This window comes from Plutella xylostella, chromosome 8 (assembly GCF_932276165.1).
Source record: "Plutella xylostella chromosome 8, ilPluXylo3.1, whole genome shotgun sequence".
Taxonomy (NCBI): Eukaryota; Metazoa; Arthropoda; class Insecta; order Lepidoptera; family Plutellidae; genus Plutella; species Plutella xylostella.
Window position 1 is genome coordinate 1,095,952 of NC_063988.1, and position 17,552 is coordinate 1,113,503.

At 37.4% G+C, this 17,552-nt stretch overlaps 2 protein-coding genes across 3 annotated transcripts in view; one reads left to right on the forward strand and one right to left on the reverse strand.

Annotated features, from left to right (window-relative positions):
* Positions 1–1,575: 1,575 nt before the first annotated feature.
* On the forward strand, positions 1,576–4,283 carry LOC105381894. The gene is made up of 5 exons (XM_048622529.1): positions 1,576–1,592; positions 2,371–2,617; positions 2,871–2,916; positions 3,400–3,519; positions 4,110–4,283. The coding sequence occupies exons 2-5, from the start codon at positions 2,394–2,396 to the stop codon at positions 4,281–4,283; spliced, it is 564 nt and encodes a 187-aa protein (XP_048478486.1). The 5' UTR covers positions 1,576–1,592; positions 2,371–2,393.
* A 3,640-nt stretch (positions 4,284–7,923) lies between these two features.
* LOC105390732 (Down syndrome cell adhesion molecule homolog) overlaps positions 7,924–17,552 on the reverse strand; it is a 34,008-nt gene continuing 24,379 nt past the window's right edge. Inside the window, exons 6-7 of one of the 2 annotated variants that reach the window (XM_048622751.1) lie at positions 17,338–17,478; positions 7,924–10,883 (exon numbers count right to left, since the gene is read on the reverse strand). In XM_048622751.1, the coding sequence (XP_048478708.1) occupies positions 10,735–10,883; positions 17,338–17,478 (290 nt within the window). In that variant the 3' untranslated portion in view covers positions 7,924–10,734. Of the gene's footprint in view, positions 10,884–13,300; positions 13,564–17,337; positions 17,479–17,552 lie in introns of those variants that run through there. The other variant, XM_048622750.1, reaches the window with a different exon arrangement.

Genomic DNA, 17,552 nt, shown 5'->3' on the forward strand with positions numbered 1-17,552 from the left:
ACTATTTGGACGAGCGACAAGATTGTCGAATTGTCGTGCTTACTCCACTTGATTGCATGCTGTTAACAGATTATTAGAATCGATTAATATTGGATTGGTTTGTATTAGCGCAAATGGAATTTATATTGACTTCGATTGACATCAATTCGTCTTTAACGAATTCTTAATTGTTACGGTAGGGGTTCTAGGAATTAAGGTAAAGAACCAAGGTTCGCCCAAAATATATGTATAGGCTGATCTATAAAATAACCAAATTTTATTAGGACAAGAACAAGACTCACAGGCCACCACGTAACAGTCATCATAGCATTCATATCTTTCGAAGAACCGACGCCCGTTGGGGCAGACGAGAGGAACGAGCAAACTTAGCCTGAACCGAATACTGACCCCCGGTGGTGGTTAAAAGAGGAAGGCCGAGGACATAAATTTGTAGCGCTTCTTGGGAGGGCTATGTCCAGAAGTGGTCGATTACTGGCTGACGATGATGATTCTGTCAAAAGCCCTTTCATAACTTCGTATCATATCACTTCAGCGTCCTGAAATAGCCAGCCAAATATGAAATAAGCACATACATCTCTACTCTACCCATTTATCGGTCGAATTCGAAACCATTTGGCACAAGTGAGTACCTACTTTCCTAACAATGGTTTCAAATAGCCATCAGCTGAAAACAATCACTTAAAGATCTAATTATCGTACTGTGGGGACAATGCCACTGTTCTCCGAGAAATAAATCTTTAAATAATAAGGTGCGATTAGTTTTCGAAGAGTTAGTTGTTAAAGCCAAAAAATGTAGCATTTTAAAAATAAATTTGTACCCACGTTTAGGGGTAAATCGCAGTGTTAATAAACGTTTAGTGTAATTTTTGGACAAAGACGCTTACTTAGGTATCTACCCTATATCAGCTATCAAGATCTCGTAACCTTCAGTTAAATTTATTCATAATAAGTAGAGAGTGGTAGGTAGATAATAAAAAAAATGAATAAGATGGTGAAAGGAAAATCGAAACCAAAACGAAGTGTACCTACCTACTATACCTAGGCTAGTAGCACAACTGCAGTAGGTACAGCGGGTACCAAGTAGACAGTAGGACCGCCAGGCGCTAGTCCGTCTTCTACTGGAGCACTGATAAAATTTCAACCTAGTTATAAAAAACTACATAGGTAAGTACTTTACTTGAAGCTCGTTGCGACATACGACCAAAATAGCATGTTACCATCGACCCAACGCCGGTTCTCATGACAACCCATCCGGATGATCGTATCCAGCCTTGCGCCTTCAGAATTATTTCACCCCTAGGGCTGCAACGTTCTTTAGAAAGATAAAAGGAAATTGCAAAAATATATTTTAGACAATGTGTGATGAAAAGTTTAGATTTAAAAGTAGTGTTTTAACGAAGTGACTTTAAAGTTTGATATTTTGTGAGCGTAAAGAAGAGGAGTGTATTTTCTGTAAGTATGAATTTCCCAAGTTGCTAGGTTGTTGTTAAAGTTGCAGTAAAACATTTGATAATGCTACGAGATATTAATCTTTAAATAAATTACAAAAGTACTTTGTTACTTTCTTATAGAGATAGAAGAGTGTATTTTCTGTAAGTATACATTTTCCAAGGTCCAGCGATGGTTCTTGTCGAAGTTGCATTTAATGTTTTTTTTATGCTAATACATTTTACACGTTGATCTTAAAATTCTAAGTAAGTAAGTACTGTAGATACCTATTTCTATCAGTCCAAACTAATTATTTCATATAAGTACTTATGTTTAAGCAATAACAACATAAAATTCGAAGTCGTTATTTTGACGCAGGCAAAATTACGCAATTAGGTAAGTAATTACTCACACCACATAAGGCACTTTAGAATACCTAGGTACATCTTCAGAACTAATTAGGTCCTATCTTTGACCTAACGACACATGGTTCAAGAAATTACATTAGATTACGCCTATTAAAGCTGGAAAGTACCGACGACGTAGCTATCTCGACCACAGTCATATCACCAGTTAGAGACGTGGCGAATGCACTTATTATATCAAGAGATATATCAGCCACTTCGTTCACTTGTCATATTTTAGTCTTTGCACTTGTCTACCTAAGGATTACGAATATTCTGATATGTGATATAGGTTGTGTCATTCATGTGTTACATTGTTAATAATGATAAATTAAAAAACAACATAGGTAAGTAGGTACCATTAGAAACGAACCTAGAATACTATAAACATAGTTTCTTTATGATTAATTTTCGCTATAGATAGGTTTATCGGCATGGGAGCTACGGAGTGGAAAATAGGGTAGGTAGGTAGGCCAAACTGCAACCATAATAAGTACAAAAATGTTCTATCTAGCTAATACGCCTTCAATCTTTGCAGAACCACTCCCAACCTTTACCACCATGAGCAGCCTCTACAAGTCCTACCTCAGCACCGTGCCGAAGTACCGCTCCAGCCTCGTCAACTACTTGGACCTACCCACCGAATACTACACTTCTGTATCTCCATACATTTACGACGATGTCAGCAGCCCTACACTGAGTCGATGCTCGTCGCTCGGCTGTCCACTGTACTCGCCACTGTCCGATAGATGGCGCTCTCTTAGCTCGTCTAGTCTCGCACTGTCCAGCCCCCGTATTTTGTAACTTTTTGAGAGTTAGCAACCGGTGATAATTGGTATCAACTTAGAGACTTATTAACCGAAAACACCAAAAATCTTAGTGAAAGAAATATGCAAGAAGCCTAACAATATATCCTTACATTCAACATAAACGTTTATGAAATCAGATAAGTCAGTAAAAAGTTATTAATTAATAATGCTCTAAGTTGTCAGCCATTTTATACCAACCAACCCCACTCGGAGTTACAAAATACGGGGGCAGGGCGCTGACCGATTCAGATATCGATTACAATCGATACAAACGGGTAAGTGCTGGTTTTATCATATTGGTTATCGGTGGATTTAGATAGGTGCATCGTGGATTTCATTAAGGAGATTGTGGGTTGTGAAGTGGGTAAGGCTAAATATAGGACTGATTGTAGCAGGTATTGGTAGATAATCTTGTCTTTTTATCTGAAATTACCTCATAAACATATATGAGGACATGTGCACTGTTTCAGTCCAAATCGATCTTCACGTGAGAACTTTTTCAACTATTCATTTCAACGGCAGCTGGAGCTTCGGTCTGGTCTCATTCAGCAGTCAGTACCCTCAGCATTTACTTATACTTACCGAAAAAAATATAACAATTTTGGTCTACCCTTTCTTAGCTTATTCCAATTTTAAGCCAAGTCCCACTTGTGCTGGACTAATGGGAAACAATTTATTTTCAAAAGCCACATATACCACGGCCACTGCCATCTACCGGCAACAACACAAACTACCTCCTAACCAACAGCTTCCCCCAGCTCCGCAGCCGCCTGTACAGCAGCAGCTGGGACCTGCTGCACTCCCACCTCGACGCTTTCCCGCGCGGGTACCTGGCGTCACTGCGGGACTATTACTACCCCGACCCTGTGGACTATAAGGTTAGTTCATTGATCCACACTCACACTATAAAGAAAGAAAGAAAGAAAGAAAATTTATTTATTTCTAACACACACAGAAACAACACATACATTTACAAGAAAAAGTTTATAAAGTAAATAAAAAAATAAGTAATTAAAAGAATGTTGCTTCCCGGTGCTGAAATGGGTTCTAGTTCAGCTTGATGCTATGGCAGGTACTAAACCACACCATAGCGCTGGTTTTCAACTAGAACCCCACTACACACACACAAACACAAATCGTCAGATTAATGCAGTATATGAGTACCTTCTCCAAGAATAGGATGTGAACATTTTACACAGCGAGAATTCATGCAGTGAGCTCGCTGCTTTTTCCGTACTGACCAATGCATCAATGCTACACCTGGTAACTTAACGTTGCTGGTCAGTGCCCTTAAGCCATAAGCTCCACACGATTGGAGCTGTAGGCATCGCGTATCCATCAGACACAAGTATTCGTTTCTAATAGAGCAGTTGTAGCTTCTTCATTCGTTTTTAATGAGCTACAACTGACTTCTTTTAAACCTCAATGACCAGGTAACTGCCGCTACTGTTTTTCTCTTCACTTACAGGTGTACGACAGCTACCGTCGCTCCCGTATACTAGAAGAAAAGCACTTAGCTCGTATGCGCAGGAAGTACGAGGAGATTCGCGTATACGATCGTGATGATCCCGCACTACCGGCCTTGAAGGAGGCCATCGCTAAACTGGACTATAGGGTGGGTTTGATACAAGGCATATTCTAACTAATATTATGAATGCGAAAGTAACTGTGTCTGTCTGTTTGTCTGTTACTCTTTCACGCCAAAACTACTGAGCGGATTTGAATGAAATTTGGTATACATATGGTCTAGACCCTGAGAAAGAACATAGGCTACTTTTTATCCCGGAATTCCCACGGGAAAACTTTTTAAGGCGAAGCGAAGCTCGCGGGATAACCTAGTATAATATAATGCACATTGTACAGAGTGTTGGAAAAGTTGAGTTTAACTTGTTAAATTAGTTTTAGTGTAGAAACTCAGAAAATTCGAAGACAAGAATACGAAGATATAATAAGCGCAAAGAAGGGCGAGAAAAACTCACACTAGGCCCTCACTATATACGTGGAAAGACATCTGATACAAACAAAAAAAATACCCTTATCCGAATATAATAAGGGTTCTGTCAGATGTCTTTCACCGTGAAACAAGGTATAGTAAACAAGCACGATTTGGTAGGTATTACCAAATTCAAATTAGGTTCATACTAAATGAAAGTCACAAAACTATGTGAAAAATGTAGCTTTAATGGTTATGATTTCCAACATTTACAACAAAATACCACCGTACCCTAAGTGTTATTGTACTTTATATAAGCATCACAATGTTTGTATATAACAGACGGAGTTACATTAGCTAGTAGGTATGTATACAGTGTATACTTACTGTATATCTTTCTAGCATTATGGAATTAGATGTAGACAAATATAAATCCACCTGTATATTACTTATGTATTTATATAAGTACTTACTCATCTAATTTACTTTCATTACGTTTCCTTCATTGGAAGGAGACCCGTGCCCCAGCAGTGGGGACGTAATGGGTCGTGATGATGACGTTTCAGTGGTTATCATTATGACACCTCCTAAACTAGAGAATGTATCTCCCCCTGTATGCAACTTAAATAATAAGTTAAAATAAATCACAAATATATTGTATTAGGTAACATTAAGTTAAGTTGGCAATATTTTTAGATGCCGTATTTTGGTAAATTGCATGTGAAGATAAAAAAAACAGAAACAAAAGTAATACAAAACTGCTTTAAAATACGCGTAGGTATTTATATAATATTATGTGTTCATAGGGTAAATATGTGGAATCTGTATCTAGAAAAATAATAATAAAACGTATTCTCAAAATGGTTTTAGTGTACTTAACATCGAAAACCAATAAATGACCTAGTAGCTAAATATATTGCATTTCATTATTGCACAAACATTAGTACCTCATCGTAAACATAGGTAGGTACATCAGTCATGAAAGTAAACAATCAGATCAATATAACATACTTAGTGCCAATTTCTCCACAGTCGGTTATCTAACCGACAGGGATCGATTTATAAATTAAACGTCATCTCCATATAAAATTCATGACAGATGTGTCAAAGGTCAACTACTACTCCCTGGTTATGCTCTAACCGACTATGGAGAAATTGTCACTTAACAAAATAAGGGTTTAAGCATAATCAAATGGACTGCGTGAAACGTGAGAGATTCTAGATCTATTTATTCTACCTAAACTTTAATGGGAATTGCCAAGAAGGTAACAGTATGTTTCTTTAAATCATGTTTCACTACAAATTGTTTATACATAAACCTACTAAATTATTAACGTAACATATGTACCTAATTATTGCAGTCGCGAATGGAATTGTGGACATAATTATCATTCATAATATTATTATTATTATCTAGATAACAATTGGATAAGTATAAAATAAATTGATTTACATAATAGTTTGTTCGTTTATTTATGGCAAAATACCTTCTCAGCTTAGAAATTAATTTACAGATTAACTAATTTAAATAAAAACTATATTTTTGGTAACATAACGCATAAGGTACGCTGTTTGAAATCTATAATGGCAAACTATACATTTCTACCGTTAGCTATCCAAATTGGACGAATATTAATACAAGTATCATTAAAAAGGCAATCTTAAGTATAAATACAGTATTTCACAATATTGTATCTGAGCTTAACTACACTTTTCTCGTTCACTCCAAAGAACATTACAATAAGTGCGAAAAGGACAGCACAAGTACAATAGAGGCAGCATCACATGAACCGAAACAAACATATCGACTTTACATTTTTGAAATTCACAAAATCAACAAAAATATATCCATATAAATGTAAACATAAATATGTTAATAAAATCAAACCCAAACAAAAAGCGCTATTCTACGGCCATGCTCAGTTAAACTATTTAAAAAAACTTACCCCAGTTTTTGCTATACAGAGGATTTACTCTAACTTTTTGACTTCAACATTTTGCAGCATAAGAGTAGTAGTTTTGATTTAACGCTTCGATACTGAAGGTCATTCTACTATACTCAACCTATGACCTTGAACGTAAGTGAGTAGGAGGCAAGGTTACTACAAGGCCTTGAATAATTTATGCTACATGAGGGTGCGTCGCCGTCGGTATCGGCAATGAAAATATAAATTGATCACGCAAACGGCATACACTAAAACATGTAATATTATGAACAGGAAACATGTTATATGGTATAGTCGGGGGCAGAGACAACTGTGTCCGTTCCGTATCTCTGTTACTCTGATAGTATTAGGAGGGATACCTTGAAATGTATTTCAATAAAAAATCTTAAATGTGCCACGATGTTTCTGGGATAAGTTACAACATAAGTTATGAGTAAAAGCGATATTTAGTACAATAATAATGTCGACTATGAATATTATGCGCCACTGAAATACTTGATATGCGCTAAGTGCATTCAATATCTACTAAAATCAATTCAAGATCTTTTCGAAAAACTGCTTATTTGAAGAATAATACTTTTTTTGTAGATAACGTATAAACTTAACAGATTAACACGCAAATTTTATGTATTACGTATTTATATAAAATTAATTTAAATAAATTAAAACATAATACATAATTATTTAAACGCCACTAATAACAAAACAAAACGAAAGACTGGATACAACTTCACACAAACACACAGCACAAACATCGAAGATCAGATCACACACATGTGACACACGGTCACATGCAAATTTATATCAACGAACATCGCATCGAGCCTGTTAGATCACACAACCTCATCCAGTCTTAGCTCTCATTCACACGCCTACGTGCCTAACTACGCTAGCGTCCGAAATCTACGCACTAACAACCTTATTTAATAATAATAATTACTTATATATAACTAAGGTTAGTCAAGAACATTTTCATTTAGAATATCATTTTCGAACCGTGGACTTGGCTCAAAATATGAAAGTAATATGTGTAATTAAAATTTTGTTTACAGGTTAAAAAAATACAAATTAAATACTTTGGATGGTTATGCCGCAAGGATATTTATGGGGCACGAGTAGGAACTTCTAATAAATAATACATAAAATAGTTGCCGTAATAGCTACTACGATTTCGCTACAATACTATATACCTATAGCTTTGAAAATTTAAAGCTTTATATTTATACTTTTACTAGCTACTAAAAGTGGAGAGTGTGTACTTATCATTAGCAAAAGGAAGATAGCAAGAGCATACACAAAGAAAGGCGTGCAAAGTGCTGAACCAGAGACATAAAGAGATATGAAGTTTAGTTGACCAAAATAATATTGGCCATGGATATAGGCAAAAATTGGGGAGGTGGGTGTACTTTTAATTGACATGTATTAGCACATATATTTTAAAGACAGAGTCATGATATAATTATTTAGATAATATTATAATGGTGAGCACAACACAGATTAGGAATATTACTTAAACTATTACTTATGTCAAATTATGTTAAAATACACATACTCAGCCATAGTATTAGGATTTTAATAAACTTGATAATATCCTGAATGCAATGAATGCAGTTGTAATTTTATGCTCAAAGTACAATTTAATAAATCCGTACCTAATACTTCCTCACTCCAAGGATTAACAAGGTGAAAGTGTCAAGTTTATAAAGATACTAGATAGTATGTACTACAACCATATCTGTTGTAGTGATTTTAATGCATAATTTGACATAGACATAAGACAGCGTAGTTCATAAAATTACAAAGCACAGAAAGGCAATGAGCCACAGAGAAGACCAGACAGAATGCGGGAAAGGGATAGAATATAATCTACTATAATTATCTCTTTTTATATCTCTTTCGAAGGCTCCCCTGATATGCATACGCGTCGTATACAAAAATAAACCACTCTGCACCTTAATAACAACTCTAAGGTTTTCTACTTTGCACTTTAATCCCTAGTATTAGTTTCTGTCAGCCGATATTCTCGCTCTGAGGGCCAAGAGGTTTTACTTAACCGATCGAGTACCTAGTGAAAATCGACTCCAATTTAACTATATAGGCGCGGAGCTAGTGCAGCGCGTATACCGCTAGGTGGCGGTAACTCTCCCGCGCTATACAAATTCACGTTTACCCGCTATTACTCGAACGAAGTAACTTGCTCTCCCCATGCAGTATGTTGTGTGCTTTACTTTTTATTTTCCACGTAGAGTATTTACACGCGGATCAAATGAAAAAACTACTGCCAAAAGGCTCCGCCAAAACTGTGAACCTTAATTTTTTTACTAATTTATGACATATGTTTCGGTAAATCGGGTAACATGTAACAAAGTCACATGCTTCATTGCCTTCTAGTGTTCTGTATTAGCATTTTTTAAAATCTAACTCTGAATTGACTTGTCTAGGTACTTAATAACATGCATATACCGCCTATAATATTGTCTTTCTTACATATTATGCCATAATCACGGATGCAAAATATTATATCATAAAAGCAAAAAGCGTTTCTTTGTTTTAATAGTCGTGAGCACTTAGATCTATCTGCTTATTACATACTACAATGTATTATTCGTAAAACCACCACCAGTCTCAAAAAAATACATATTAAAATACCTACATACGTACATAATAATATTATATCCTTATCCTAAAAGTATATTTCATAAGAACTGATAGTAGTTTCAAAAAATATATGATAAAAAATTATGTAAATAATACCATCACAAAAAGAGATTCGAACATCAAAATTAATCACAGAAAATAATCACCTTCAAATATTATTAGAAAAGGAATACACTATCAATTAAATTACCATCGTTCCAATCGCGATATCGTTACAAAAATATATATCGTCACTATATATTTTTAATATTGCAAAAAAATATATAATTAAAGTTACAAATCTTACAAATTACAAACATCAACAATTCGTTTTTAAACGGTAAGCAATATGATGACTAAAAATGTATGTACCGAACACTTGGCAACATCAGTCGTTATTTGTATTGCGATAAAATCTATAATCGCACCATTATTGCCAAGTGATACGACTTTCCTTGATATTTACTCGGGGTTGCCAGCTACGTAGTGATTTTATGGATGACTAAATTTATATATTTTTTACAAAACTGCAACTTTTGTCGAGTTTTAACAAAAACCGTTGCAAAGTTTTGTAAAAAAAATATCGTCACATAAATAATTGTGCGAAGTTGATTCGCTGATATAATAATATTTAGTTACAAAAATGAATAAAGCGTTGTGTCAGACTCATTAAGTAATTAACAACAAGTGACTGCAAGCACGTCCCTAGTACATGTCCCATTGATACTGAACTGAGCTATCTAGTCTATATTTTAGGGCAACCCCGTTAAAGCCAAATTTTCCGGCCATCTGTAGAAGGTTTGGATGTGAAAGCTTTCACAAGTTTCAATGCAGGTTTTTAGCCCTCCCGTTTTTATATGTAAATGGAAATATATCATATCTTCTGCATTGTCACATGTATGTACCATAAAGCATCTTTACCCCACTACTGAAATACAAATGGCCAGTTAAAAATACCTAATGACTATCTATTATAAAGTTTAAGAGGTGACAATCCTATAAGATATTTGTTAATATTTATAATTTAAATCTGATTATTATACCGTCGTTAATTGATACCAATGGATGGATAAGTTACATGTTAATATAATAAGTTTTCGTTTGAGTTAGGGTTGTCACCTCTTAAAATCCTTCGGTAATATCTACAAATGCTTAAATCTTATCTCTCTCAATGATTACAAGCTAAGTATTATGTAAAAGCACGGGCTCTTAGGCAACCCTACAACCGTCCACCGATCCGATTCATACGATAAAATTGTTTTAACTTCTTGATATGTCCAAATCCTTTAAAAGTATGTTAAAATTTTGTTCTTACAATTCCGAAGGGGTCATGTTTTAGCCAATGGGTGAAGATGTGTGTTGTGAAATTTTAAATTCATACCAAACAACCGTAGCCTCTCACAACCACGCAGCCGCCATCTTTGGCGCTGTCATTCGCGTTCACAGACTACGCTGACAGCTGTCAAAGTGACAAGCAGTCTTCACATGTAGAGTTCGACATCGACCCCGTCGGCTAACAATCATGACTGCGACGAATCGGTCCGGTAGAGGATCCTAAGGTTGAGGATGGATGAGAATCAGACTCTCCGGGGCTTGCCCGGGCCGGCGCGCTCGGCGGAGCGGATGATGGACGCCGCGCTCTGCGGCTTGGGCTCCGTGTCCAGGAAGCCCGGGTTCAGGATTATGTTCGGAACCAACTCCATCCCGTCTGGGTCCTCGCTATAATCTACTTTTGAGGTTATGACAGATACCATAGACAATTTACAATCCCGCGATTGAAAATTAATTTTGTAAGTATTACATGCCGTTATTTAATAAAGTAATAAAATTAGCCGTGGTAAAAATGTAGTTAGTTTTTTACCATACGTACCCGCCACCAGCAGCACCGAATGTTGAATGTTAGTGTGTTAATGTGTAGCCCGCAGTCCAAGCGTGCGATCCAAGCGAGTGCGTTTCAGAAAGAGAGAAGAAAAAAATCAATGAATAATCAAGTAATCAACGTACCGCAGAATAATGATTCAAACTGCCATCACTACTCTGTGGTTTCTCGGTTTCAAAGCCAAGATAGAAGACATGCGAGTAGATTCAAAAATCGAATGAAAACGCTCTAGTCTATTAAAAAGCTTTCTTTGTATCGGTTTTGTACAAAGCATTACTTCTACTTCCGGTATGCGGATTTATTAAATGATCGTTATTGTACTCGACTAAAGTCTATTATGCAAGCGAACGCGTGTGGTTGGTACTTTATTGGCTAAAATCTACTGTTAATCTGAGAGCGTTTTCATTAAGAGTTGATAGAAGAATTATGTAGGTACTTATAGAAATACAAAATTCTTCATCTACTCGATAGATCAGTGTTTGGCATAAAAAAGCACAAAAGTAAAGTAAGTAGTAAAATTAACAACCTTGGTTTTATTTATGTACTTAATGAAAACGAGTTATGGACATTTTGATTATCTGTACATTTTTGTCATAACCTGTGTATATCGGTAGAATGCAATACAAATCTTTTTGGCACATATTTTCCGTCGAAATTCATAAATACTATATAAGAAATACCATATAAGGTATGAAATACGTTATAAAATGTCCATAACCCATAATCATTTCACATTATAGCTCTAGGAAAAGGGAATATAAATTCTTATAATATATAATCGTAGGTTTGTATATAAGTACGATTCATATAATGCTGCCTCATGTTAAGTAAATATGTAGTAAATTCTGAAAGGCCAAGTTTTAGTAGTAATAGTCCCTACGAAGTTATACTTTGTGATTTGCTACATATATCTTTGTGTATATAGTTAATGGTCCGAAGAAAGTGTGGTCCTAAATATCATAAGAGGAATGTGGTTAAGGCCTTAAATTTATGTCTAAGTGGAAAAAGTATTGCTAGTGTTATATATTTTAAAACGATTTTACTATAGAAATAGTAAAAATTAGGCATTATTTTAAATACCTATGTGCAATCACATAATAATTTATGGAATATGATTAAAGATGTCTTTATTAAACTTGACTAATTTATTAACGTAACGGTAATGAATGAATAATAATGTAATAATTATCAAGATCAATAAACTTTATAAATTTATCTAATTGAATTGAGATTCATGATTTTTTAAATTTCTTTTTTAGTTTTTATACTATTAATAACAATTGTTTATTTATAACATCATCGAAATATGTAAAGCTATTTGGCAAGAATTTTATAAGCTAAAGCTTGCTTAGATAATATGATCAAACAAGATTTAATATATCGTTATTTGTTGGGATAAAATCTTGTTTGATATAAATATTTATAATTCTATAATCTAAAATTCTTTAAAAGAGAGAATTATCTAATTGTTCTATTCAGCTTTATTTGCATTTACTCGTATAATTGACATCCAGTAGTTATGTTTGGTCCGTAACTCTAAAGATTTAAAAACCATTTTGCTTAACAATAAACTAGTAACTTTTCTGTTTTGGTAACTATGAGCAAAGTTTTGTAATATATTATGGCATATTATATATTTTTGGTATTTTCATATAATAAATATAGCACCAATATGTGGCGTTATTGGTTAATATTTCAAATTATAATAAGTATATTAATGTTGTAATATCTACATGCACAATTGCACATTGCGCATGTATGTGCATATGTTTGGTTTATAACGAAATAAACCTACTTTTTTTAATTAGGTATATATTTTTTAACTATTCTTAGATAATATCATATTAAAAAAGTGGAGTATCGCGATTTTATAGCTCTATGAGAAAAAACAATCTAATGCAAGCGATCTCAATAAAATATATTATCTGAATATTTGAAAAAGAAGTATTTCATATCAAGTGAAGGGATACATTCTAAAATGCATTTGAAATGAATATACCTACTTTACCAATACTGTTAAAACAATACTGTTTTGTTAAATCTGTAAAATTTAAAAAAATGCTAAATCTAATATTGCCTAAATCTATGGAAGTGCATAAAGCGAACAACCATCTTTTTTCTATAATATTTAAATGTATGTTTTTGTCTTTTTATTTTTATTACAAATAGCGAATGCACGTAAAAATTGAAATGCATATTGCATTTTTTTAGTAACGTTGACGCTCATATTATCTTATCAAGGCATTATATTCATTTAATATGACGATTGAATTATTTTATAAAGCTTTAATACTATATAACGAATTACTATGTTAAAAAATTGTTTTGGTGTCTAGACTTCCTTAGTCTAGGCACCAAAACTGAACTGACTTCCTAGGACCATAAAGTTATAGACCTACTGTACTTATACGTCTACTAAAATGTAATATTGCACTAAATTGCAAAAGAGAGCTTAAAATGAGGGTGGTAAGATCTGTTTTTGGTGTTTCTCTTCGCTGCCTCGCCGTTCATGCCACTAGTGCCGGACCTAAGATGGAATCTGTATTAGAGTGGGATCTGACAAATTACCTATACATTTAGTGTCTTAGTCAGTTTTTAATCATATCGGTGACAAACACAACAGCTAGACTTGGGTCTGTCGCCGTGGTTCAAGTTATAAATAAATAAAAAAGGATATCAAACTTAAAATCTAAAGTACTTTAGTTTTCTATTGTTTTGGGATAGACCACACGGCGGCGGCATTTTTGGGTGTCCGCTCAGCGCACCGGAGACCCTAAGGCTACGGCCGGACAGGCAGGCGGCTTGCTTAGAGTCTAGCGAGTCATCTAGCGAGTAGCTTAGTAAAACAAACGTTCTAAAATGGGTACACTACATAATTCCGAATTACTTTTTTACGAATATGAAAATAACGATTTTTAAAATTTCGAATTTCATAGTTCCGAATAATTCACAATCCCGAATTTTAAGTTTCCGAATAACGAAAATCACGAATAGTTTATAAACGAAATTTCAAACAACACATTTATTAAAATGACGAAAGTCAATTTTCCGAATATTATTATTTCGATGTTTCAAATGTACGATTTTTTACTATATCGAATTGTTAAAATTACGAATCCCGAAGTTTTAATATTCCGAAAATACAAATTCCCGAATGTTTCTTAGTTAACAAGAAATGGTTATATGAATAATGCAGCATAATGCGTATAAAAACAATATTTTATAAGCTATATTATGTGAAACGCTCCGATCCGCTTCGCTGCGCTCCGCTTTGTTTTTCGATATCTATGTGCACCTAACACGCTCCTCCTCGCTTTGCTCGTCGTCGCACCTATCTTTAGGTTTAGGTCCTAAGGTTTTTAAGTTTAAACACCATAAAAGTCCTAGCAATTGTTTTGCTCTAAATTTGAAACGCTCCGCTCCGCTTCGCTGCGCTCCGCTTTGTTTTTCGATATCTATGTGCACCTAACACGCTCCTCCTCGCTTTGCTCGTCGTCGCACCTATCTTTAGGTTTAGGTCCTAAGGTTTTTAAGTTTAAACACCATAAAAATCCTAGCAATTGTTTTGCTCTATATTTGAAACGCTCCGCTCCGCTTCGCTGCGCTCCGCTTTGTTTTTCGATATCTATGTGCACCTAACACGCTCCTCCTCGCTTTGCTCGTCGTCGCACCTATCTTTTGGTTTTGGTTCTAAAGTTTTAAAGACGTTTATGTTTTTTTGTCAAAATCACGAATTATCATATTTCCGATCGGGATTTCACTTTTTCGTGATTATAATAAATCGGTATTTTATTTTTCGTATATTCAAGTAATCGTATTTTTTAACATTCGTATATTTAACAATCGTAATAACAATATTCGTGATTATAATATTCGAAATTATAATTTTCGTGATTATTATAATTCGGTATTAAAAAAAATCGGTATTGCAATATTTCGTAAATTACATATTCGGGGTTATCAAATTCGGAAAAAAGTTTTTCGGAATATTTGGGTGTTCCCTTCTAAAATCTTTGCGACCAGCTTTGTGTGTTATTGTCGGGTAACTCTGAAATTTTGCAATAAATATTTTATTGGTACTGCAGTATTTTTTGTCATACCGTAGTAGCTTAGTGACTCGCTAGGCTCTAGTCGCTAATCAAACATCCTGCGAATGGGGCCTTAGCCTAAGGCGCTCCGCTCACTGCACTAGAGTCGAGGCGGCGTCGCGGCGGCGGCATCAACAGGCGCGCCTTACCAATCTATAAGCGAGCCCAGATTTACACTTACTGAAGAAGTCGTGACATAAGTAGAAACACAATTCCCCGCGCTTTAAAGCCGCCGCCTTGACTCTAGCTCCTAGTGCTCACCGTCGCTGCGGCACTCGCGGCACAGCTGCGCGGCGGTCCCGGCCGCCAGCACCGCCAGCGCGCCCAGCACCACGCACACCGCCGCCAGCCACGCGCGAGGGTCGAATGTGTTCTCTAGGCTCTTAGCAAGCCACATGCCTGCGGTGTCTTAGCCTATGGCGATGCGCTGACTGTAGGAGAGTCGAGGCGGCGGCGACAAAATTGGCGCGCCTATGTTTTCTATATGCGAGCTCATATCTACACTTACTGAAGAAGTAGCTTAACGCCGATGCCGCCTAGACTCTACCAGTGGGCGCTCGCCTTAAGTCTGTTTTATAATCATAGATACTAAATTGACACATTTTGAACGGTTCAGCAGCAGTCGATTGTCCCGCGATTAAGTGATTTATCGTTCTATTAGCTTCTGAACTGTTCATAATCTGTCAATTCAGCATCTCAGATTCAAAACCAGCCGTATTAAGTGTCTAGCATCGCCCTCACCGTCGCTGCGGCACTCGCGGCACAGCTGCGCGGCGGTCCCGGCCGCCAGCACCGCCAGCGCGCCCAGCACCACGCACACCGCCGCCAGCCACGCGCGAGGGTCGAACGTACACGCGCCTGAGAGGAAGTACTCTAGGTACTGAGCAAGCCAGATGCCTCTGGTGTCTTAGCCTATGGCGCTCTGCTCAATGTAGGAGAGTTGAAGCGGCGTTCCGGCGGCGGCGAGAAAGAAGCGCGCCTTACCTATCTATATGCGGCGCTTACTGAAGAAGTAGAAACAAAATTAAAGCCTCCGACACCTTGACACCGCCTCGACTCTAGCAGTAAGCGCTCGCCTAAGGTCTGTTTTTTAATCTCAGATACTAAATTGATAGATTCTGAACGGTTCAGCAACAGTCTATTGTCCCGCCAATAGAACGATAGGTCACTTTATGAACGTTGCCGATCTGTCAATTTAGTATCTATGATTCAAAAGCAACCGTATCAAGTGTCCAGTATGACCCTCACCGTCGCTGCGGCACTCGCGGCACAGCTGCGCGGCGGTCCCGGCCGCCAGCACCGCCAGCGCGCCCAGCACCACGCACACCGCCGCCAGCCACGCGCGAGGGTCGAACGTACACGCGCCTGAGAGGAAGTACTCTAGGAGCTGAGCAAGCCACATGCCTGTGGTGTCTTAACCTAGGGCGCTCCATTCATTGCAACAGTCGAGGCTCCTATATGCGAGCCCAGATCTACGCTTAGTGAAGAAGTCGAAACACAATTCCCTGCGCCTTAAAGCCGCCTCCTCAACACCACGACGCCTCTACTCTAGCAGTGGGCGTTTTATAATCACAGATACTAAATTGACAGATTCTGAACGGTTCATCAACAGTCGATTGTCCCGCGATTAAGTGACTTATCGTTCTATTAGCTTCTGAACTGTTCAGAATCCGTCAATTTAGTATCCGAGATTCAAAACCAGGCGTATTAAGTGTCCAGTATCCCCCTCACCGTCGCTGCGGCACTCGCGGCACAGCTGCGCGGCGGTCCCGGCCGCCAGCACCGCCAGCGCGCCTAGCACCACGCACACCGCCGCCAGCCACGCGCGAGGGTCGAATGTAGCCGCGCCTTCGAGGAAGTGTTCTAGGTTCCTACTGAGCAAGCCGCCTGCCTCTGAGGTCTTAGCCTAAGGCGCTTCAATCACTGCACGAGAGCCTAGATCTACGCTTACTGATGAAGTAGAGACACAATTCCCGCGCCTTAACGCCGATGCGACGCCACCGCGACGCATTGACTCTAGCAGTGGGCGCTCGCCTTAAGTCTGTTTTAAATCTCAGATACTAAATTGACAGATTCTGAACGGTTCATCAACAGTCGATTGTCCCGCGATCAAGTGACCTATCGTTCTAATGGCGGCTGAACCATTCAGAATCTGTCAATTTAGTATCTGATATTCAAAAGCAGTCTTATTAAGTGTCTAGTATGACCCTCACCGTCGCTGCGGCACTCGCGGCACAGCTGCGCGGCGGTCCCGGCCGCCAGCACCGCCAGCGCGCCCAGCACCACGCACACCGCCGCCAGCCACGCGCGAGGGTCGAACGTGGCCGCGCCTTCGAGGAAGTGCTTGTATAGCTCTGGAATTTGGTTGGGGTTTTGGTAAGTAACAGGAAGCGTAGTGGGAGCAGTGAAAATTTAGCGCGCGTCAGAG